Source organism: Olea europaea, chromosome 4, assembly GCF_002742605.1.
Source record: "Olea europaea var. sylvestris chromosome 4, O_europaea_v1, whole genome shotgun sequence".
NCBI lineage: Eukaryota > Viridiplantae > Streptophyta > Magnoliopsida > Lamiales > Oleaceae > Olea > Olea europaea.
Genome location: NC_036240.1, coordinates 8681428 through 8689938, shown reverse-complemented (window position 1 = coordinate 8689938; position 8511 = coordinate 8681428). Strand labels below are relative to the sequence as shown.

At 39.0% G+C, this 8511-nt stretch overlaps 1 protein-coding gene across 1 annotated transcript; it reads left to right on the top strand.

Moving 5' to 3' along the window:
• The first annotated feature begins 1067 nt into the window (after positions 1–1067).
• Positions 1068–1535, top strand: LOC111392992. Its single transcript, XM_023018398.1, has 2 exons — positions 1068–1293; positions 1354–1535. Exons 1-2 carry the CDS (start codon positions 1068–1070, stop codon positions 1533–1535), a joined length of 408 nt encoding a protein of 135 aa, XP_022874166.1.
• Positions 1536–8511: the final 6976 nt, after the last annotated feature.

Here is an 8511-nt window from a genome sequence, read left to right as displayed (position 1 = left end):
TGGGATCAAAGGTCATTGTTTACACATATCACGCTACTATCAAGTACTTAATGGAAAAGAAGGATACAAAGCCCCATCTCATTCGTTGGATACTATTGCTTCAAGAGTTTGACTTGGAAATCAGGAATAAGAAAGGTAGTGAATATGTAGTGGCAGACCACTTATCTCGACTCGAGACCACATAACAGACAGAAACAGTGGAAATCAACGAAGTCTTCCCAGATGAACAAATTTTTGGTTTGGGGAGGCTCCCTGGTATGCAAACATTGTTAACTACTTAGCTAGATCCATCATGCCGCCTTATTACTCCAGTCACCAGAAGGAGAAATTTTTCTCTGAATTGAAATATTATTTCTGGGAGGATCCCATCCTATAGAAGTGGGATGCAGATCAAATTGTTCGTCGCTGCGTACCTGAGGAAGAAGTGCATTTGATATTAGAATATTGTCATTCATCTACATATGTAGGGCATTTTGGTTCTTCAAAAACAGCAGCGAAGATCCTTCAATCAGGTTTTTATTGGCCTACACTATTTAAAGATGCTTTTGAATTCGTGAAAAGGTGTGACCGATGTCAACGCACCGAAAATATATCCATGAGAAATGAAATGCCTTTGAATAGTATCCTGGAGGTGGAACTATTCGACGTCTGGGGATCGACATCATGGGGCCATTTTTCCCATCCTTCTCTAATTAGTACGTATTAGTGGCTGTGGATTACGTATCAAAGTGGGTAGAGGCCGTTGCACTGCCTACCAATGATGGGAAGGTGGTGATTGAGTTTCTAAAAAACATATTTTTACCCGCTTTGGAACACCGAGGGCTATAATCAGTCACGGGGGCAAACATTTTTGCAATCGTCAGTTTGAACAATTGTTGGCTAAATATGGCGTTAAATATCGTGTAGCCACTGCATATCATCCCCAAACCAGTGGACAGGTCGAAGTGTCCAATAGACAATTGAAGCGAATACTCGAAGTCACAGTAAGCTCATCACGAAAGGATTGGTCTAAGATATTGGACGACGCCTTGTAGGCATATAGGATTGCATTCAAGACCCCTATAAGAATGTCACCATATCGACTGGTTTTCGGGAAAGCATGCCACTTACCTCTTGAGATAGAGTATCACGCTTACCGGGCAATGAAGAAATTGAATTTGGATTTGAAGGCTACGGGTGAAAAACGTCTCCTACAACTTAATGAGCTAGATGAGCTCAGAATGGAAGCCTACGAGAATTCAAGAATCTACAAAGAGTGCACCAAGAAATGGCATGACATGCACATTCAGAGGCGTGAATTTATGGTGGGGTAGAAAGTGCTGCTCTACAACTCTAGGCTTAAGCTATTTCCAGGAAAACTGCGATCGAGGTGGTCTGGTCCGTATACTATTACAGAAGTTTTTCCACACGGGGTAGTTGAGATCACTCACGATAGTAAGGGGACATTCAAGGTTAATGGACAGCATCTGAAGTACTATTGGAGCGGCGATTTTTCAAAAGAAAAGTCTACCGTTCATCTTAAACCACCAGAATGAAGCAATACGATAAAGTCGGGCTATCGACTATAATCTAGCGCCGAGTGGGAGATAACCCACTGTATCCTTTTATTCGCTTACTTTTCACATTATTTTATTTTCACATTTACATTTTTTTTGAGGTCATCGGTCGTACATGCATGTTAATAGGATCGAATTATCATCTCCATAATTTTCTGGGCATTACCCACATTGGTCGGTTGTTTGAAATGATTTTGGGGTGTTTGAGAATATGATTCACGCATTTCTAAAAAAAAATTGAGGGAAACTTCTTTTTTGGACTTTAGTGTGTTAAATATATATATTTTTTATTTATTTATTTATTTATTTATTTTTTTAATTTGGTCTATGCGACCGCATAGACATCTACCGAAAGTAATAGGGGGGAATTTTTTTTTAACTATGCGGCCACATAGTTATAGCCGGTCATGGACTTAAGTCCAAGATCGGCTCATTCGACTTCCACCTTCCCCATTTTCCCTCACCCATTTCTCTCTCGCACTCTCAACCATATTCGACCACCACCACCCACCATATTCTTTTCATCAATCAATCCCACATTCATTCCTTCTCTTCAAGGCACAAAAGGTATGTATTTTTCTTTTTTCTCTTCTCCTTACATTTTTCATTTGTAGTTGTTCTTACTCTCCAATTTAGATTTCGGTTGAATGGGTGTGAGTATGCTAGGTTTAGGACTTTCAATTGTGTTTTTGATCTTTGGGTGATTACCATTTGCCAAGTATGTTTAGAATAAGGAAGAATTTTTCTTGCATGCTACATGTTCGATGAATTGCCCACGTGAACTTTTTCGTACATTTTGCGTGTTTCCGCATTAGATATTTTGAATATATGCATTTTCATATACGTGATGCCTACATTCCATCAAAATTAAGCTCGAAGCACTCACGTACTAACCACTCACACATTAAGGCACACGTGTTAGGTTCACGTCACCTCATCACACCCACTTCGTCCCTTGCGTTAAGTACCCGTACAACGTCCAATGAGCTTGAGATTTGAATATGTGTCACTCCACACTATGTACTTTCATATGCCCGAAGGTTGCTCAGGAAAACTTCTAGTTTTCTCAATGATGTCCGGGGGCGAACGTGCACACTTAATCATCGAGTTACTTGATTCATTTTGGTTGTTTGGACCTATGTTTGTGTGTAACTTGTTGTTTTGCTTTCCTTGGATGTTCTTGAGCATGTTTTCTTGACATTTGCATGTTACCACATTCACAACCACTTGAACAACCATGTATCACATCACTTCCATCTTGCAACGCATAAGCACATGGCATGTCACGGCACCCTACGTCCCATATTTTCCACCATTAATTGGCCCACCAAATGAAGTCCATTTGCTTTGAAATTGGAATATGTGGTAGATCTCATGGAATACTCTCATATGCCTGGAGCTTGCCTTTGGGAATATTAATATTTTTCGACGATGTCCAGGGCTGAACATGCGCACTCGGTCATGGATATGATTTTTTTTTACATGTGTTTGTTTCGGCCTAACTTTCCTATTTTTCACCTCAACATTCTCTTTACGCTTCCCTCTTTGTCATACTTTGATACGTGCACACCATGGTATTCTATATGCTTGTTGAAGCAAGTTTGGGGGGTTTGTAAACTATTTGTCTCGCTTACCTCATTCCCCCTATCATTTTTATTACTGTGGTTTACTGACTAATGTATCTTTAACTTTGTAGGATGCCCCCAAAGTGTACATCAAAGGAAAAGGAGAAAGTTGGTTCCACATCTAGCACAGCCCGGACTCGGGAACCCGAAGGAAGAGTCAGACGTTTTCTTTCTTCCGACCAAGCAGCCCGCTATGCCAATGTTGTCCAGGAATGGACGCTCATCCCAAAAAGACCAGTTAAATTGGATGATTTTTCGGGTTTTGAACTGGTTTATCTAGTCCACAACTGCGGGTGGGAAAAGGTGATCAAAAGACCACACCCCATCTATGAAAACTTGGTGCGGGAATTCTATGCAAATTTCAATGCTGAAATAGACACACTGGGATCCGACCATCTGCATCAGACTTGGGTTCGGGGCAAATGGATCATGTTTTCACCTGAGGTAATACATGACTACTATCATCTCACCTGGACAAATGTAGTCTCAGTCCCGCATGATTTCAACTGGGCTAAAGTGATCGAAGTTTTATTGGGCCGGGAAAATGCTTGGCAGCTCCCTACTGCTGATTGGTATCAGATAGACCTCACTCTGTCTATAGCCATCCTTTGGTTATTCATCTGCCACAACATCAAGCCAATCTCCCATCGGACGACATTCACCAATCAGAAGGCAGGTTTTATTTACCAATTAGTTCGGGGGAACAAAATTGACTTGGCCACCTATATTTACAATCAGATACACGTTATAGGCACATGGGGGTGACAGGCACACATCACTGATAGTCCTGAGCCTATTAAGTGGAATTTGTAGAGCAGCTGGCATACAAGTTCAGCCAGGAGAGGCAACGGAGAAACCAAGTCCTTTTATCAAACGCCTCACACTCGAGGCCCAGGACCGCGCCAGGACTAAACATCAGCAAAAATTGGAAAACAAGCGCAAGCGACAGCAACAAGCTACAGAGGGGCAAGCAGCTACGAACTTTGAAATGCCACAGGCTCTACCACCACCAGCTGACGTGGACACCCAGTTATTGCAGCAGATGTTTGCTACTATAACTGGACACGATCGAGACATGCAGCAGCTTCAGAAATCCTTTGGGGCACTGATTACCACAATTCAGCAGGTGCAGACAAATATGGCATCTGCACGAAACTTCGCATCCACTGCCAGCAGTGAATCCATCGCAGCACGTCGACAGATGAGTACCTTTGATGGGCATCTGGGTATGTACGTTAGCCGGATGGACGGTATACAGTGACGGGTGAACGAGTCTTGGGATCATCTAGGGAATTTGGAGACGAGGGTTCATGCCATGCAGATGGAGCAGACCTAGCAATCTGCCATGTTAAGGAAGATCTTGTCTCGCCTTCCCTCTCCTCCTAGTGATGATGATGCTGGGCCCAGCTTTCCATCCCAGTCGCCGTTTTGATCCGGGGAGTATTGTTTATCCCATTTTGATTCTTCATCTTCATTTTGACCTTAAAAATTATGTCGTTAATCTTTTGTTAATCTTACATTGAGGACAATATATTAACTAAGTTTGGGGAGGGTGACATAATTTATTTGTGTTCATCATCATCATTTGTTTTCATTATTGCATAATGCATGCATGATGAGTGAAAAAAAATTGCATTTTATTCAATTTGTTTTAATTCTCTTCATGCATGCTTGTGTGGGCTTAATAACCTCGTTCGCTATGATGTTATTATTGGACTAGTTTAAACTGCAAAACTTTGGATCTGGTGTTAATTAGACTAACTGATACTTGTTGATGCAACACATGACATTATCTATGCACGCTATTCATGCTTGACATGTTAGGTGAGTGAATGGATTTTGAGCATAAAGTAGGAAAAGAATGATAACCCTCTATTGAATTAACCCATAAACTACCTAAAGACAGTTTGGTGATAGTTGAGCTATTATAGGAAAGCATTGAGATGAGTGGGGGCTCCGTGCATGAAATTTATTGTGTGGATTGCCTAGACCAGTGGGATGAAGAGTAGGTGAAAATCTTAAATTGGGGGTTGATTTTGGAAACTAAATGTCTAGAAAAATGACAAAGGGCACAATTTTTATATGTGAAAATAAAACACTTCTTTTCGAGCCTTTATAACTCGAGTGAGTAAGCCTGAAAGGGTTTAAAACCTGATGCCCTACAGCCAACTGGTTTGGGAGTCACTGGCCTAAAGCTCGTTAAAGAAAGGTGAGAAAAACAAAAGAGAGACAAAACATGACGAAAAGCCCTTAGACATTTGGTTGAAGAGACCGTACCTCTGAGGCGAGACAAGTAATCTAGTTTGATCTTGAGTGTCAAAGCAATCAAATCTAGGATAGCCTTCGCTTTTTGAAATGTAGACTTGTGATAGTAATGCTAAATCCGAACTACGAGAGGGTGAGGACTACAACTATATAAATTCCTAATCTTAAAACACAACCCTGAGATAATTGAGTGAAAAGAATAAGTTTGGGGGGTTGTGTATCTCTCGAGAGAGTAAGGATATATTTGACTACTTGGGGTCGGGACTCAGATTCATCATAAATCTGATATGTTGGCATGAATTCACACACACACGTCAATTTGCATTAAACAGGTAACGGTTGATGTCATGTTTGCACAGATAAATTTTTAAATGCTCATCCAATCCTGATCCACAACAGGGTATTAAGCCATATTTGTTCAGAATTAAGTCACTATCTTGTTTGAGGACAAACAATAGTTCAAGTTTGGAGGGTTTGATAAGTGTGTTTTTGCACACTTATTTAGGTCACAAACATGACTTAAATACGAGCAAAATGATTGAATTGTGACTTAATCTTGTACATTTGTGAATTGTAGGAAATAACGATGAACATGGTGAAATTCAGGAGAAAAGACTCAAAAAAGGACTAAAGTGACGCAAAGTGAAAGTTCAAGGACCAAAAGTGCAAATATCCAAAAGTTGATCCGATGAAAAAATCGAGAAATCGATTAGGCCAATTACCAATTGACGATATCGTGGGGTGATAAAATGAAAAGAATGAAGAGAATATGTCAAAAAGTGAAGGATGCAAGTGGGAGGACCAAAATGCAATTTCTCCATAGTTGATAGTACTATGCGACCGCATAGTATTATCCTCTATGAGGTCGTATAGGACCATACTGAAAGCAAATATGCTTGAAAAATTTCTTCTATGTGACCGCATAGAATTGCTCTATGCGGTCGCATAGAACAAAAGTTTGAAAAAATTTAGTTTCCTTGTTCTTCCAAAACTCTTATGGAAACAAGAATTTTAGAGTTCTATAAATACAAAAACTCCACCAGAACGAAGGGGACGCCATTTTTACATGTTTTTAGGAGATTTTGAAGAAGAAACAAGGGAGAGAACAAGAGAACAACATCGCGCCAATTGAAGATCGGATTGAATATTGATATGGGTGATGTCGTTTCTTCAAATACTTTTAAGTTTTGTTATTTTTAGCATGTTAGGCTAGATTTATTACTACTAGGAGATCGATGAACTAATACTACGTTTAATTGTTGTTTTGGATTTTTGACGTATGTGAACACAAATTTCGGAATTGATTGATTTATTTCGTTTTTATTTTCATATAATTACTGTGCACGTGATTATATGATAGTGGTGACTGGTTTTATGCATTCGAAAGAAGGAAAATAGGTTCGATGTAGTATAAATCGTCATAGGGTCCGATAGAGGATAAAAATATACCTCTATACTTTGTGTGAATCATTTGATATTCGTGAATTATAATGCATGTCGGTATATTAGTATTCGTCATAGAAATATAGTCGAATCATATATTGGGATAGGTTTGGCATTGCTCGAAAGAGATTGCTAAATTAAAATAGGAATATCGATTCATCTTTTGTGGAATTGTGTGTCAAATTTGCATAAATGACTATTGAACCGGTATTGCTTAGGGATTCGTAATTCTAGTGAGTTAGAACATCCATTAATTCTATAAATTTTAGTTACATTGCATCCAAGTTACTTTGAACTTAGTATAATTCTTTGTCCATAATTGCATCAACGATTATATTTTGTTAGTTAAAGTGCAAAAACGCAAATTGCTTGTCGAGTTTCGGTTAAGGTCATATTAGATTAATTCGAACTAATTCAATCCTCGTGTGATCGATACTTGGACTTATAGTCCATTTTACTACTTGTTAACGAACCGTAAACTTGCGGTGGATTTAAAATCGGAATAAACAAAATTTCGCGAACATACTCCCTTGGCTGCTCACTTTAAATTATCATCTAGGTTGTGTCCTCAATCAGATAAAGATATTGCTTACATCTATCGGGTTCTTTATTCCAATGCAATTGGTTCGTTTATGTATACTATGGTTTGTACAAAACTAGATTTGGCACATGCATTCAGTGTAGTTTGTCAGTACATGACAAATCCTAGCAAGGACTATTGGAAAACGGTGCAATAGATATTCAGATGCTTGAAAGGCTCAACTAATGCTTACTTGCATTTTGGAAAAAATATAGAGGAGTTATTGGGTATGTAGATTCAGACTATACAAGGAATCATGATAAAAGGAGATCACTTACAATGTATTGTTTACCCTTGGAAGTTGTACTATCAGCTGAAAAGTTATTTTTGCAAAATACAGTAGCTTTGTCTACAATAGAAGTAGAATGCATGGCCATTACAGAGACTTGTAAGGAAACTATGTGGTTGAAGGGCTTAATTGGTGAAATTAGTGAAAGCCTTGCAGTTTTCTACAATTTATTGTGATAGTCAGTACTATTTTTCTGACTATGGATCAGATGTTCCATGAGAGAACTAAGCACATTGATGTAGTTACCTTTTGGTATGGAAAGTAATTGCTTGTGGTGATATTGTAGCGAGCAAGATTGATACCAAGGATAATTTCGTTGATATGATGACAACCACTTCCCATTGCTAAGTTTGAGCATTGTTTGAACTTAGTTGGTATTTGTCATTGCTTTAGCCCACTAGGTCTTGTTTGGAAGAGATTGAGTGATGTTTACTTTTGAGTTCCTTGTATTGAAATTTGGTTAAAAGTGGAGATTTGTCATGGTATGAATTGAATTCTAGTGGGTATAGAAGGTCGTATTTGAAGTAGTCTTAGATAGATCAAAATTATGGACTGGAAAGAAAAATTGTCGCATTTTCGCTAACCTACTGTTAGCTGACTGCTCGAGCAACACTAACAAATTTTTAATAGGCAGATTTTGTACGCCCGCCACTCGAGCAACAAGTTGTCGCTCTCGTGTCGCTCGAGCAACAATGTTTCTTGATTTTCACGTTTTAACCCATATTAGACTCTCATTAATCTACAACTTGGTTT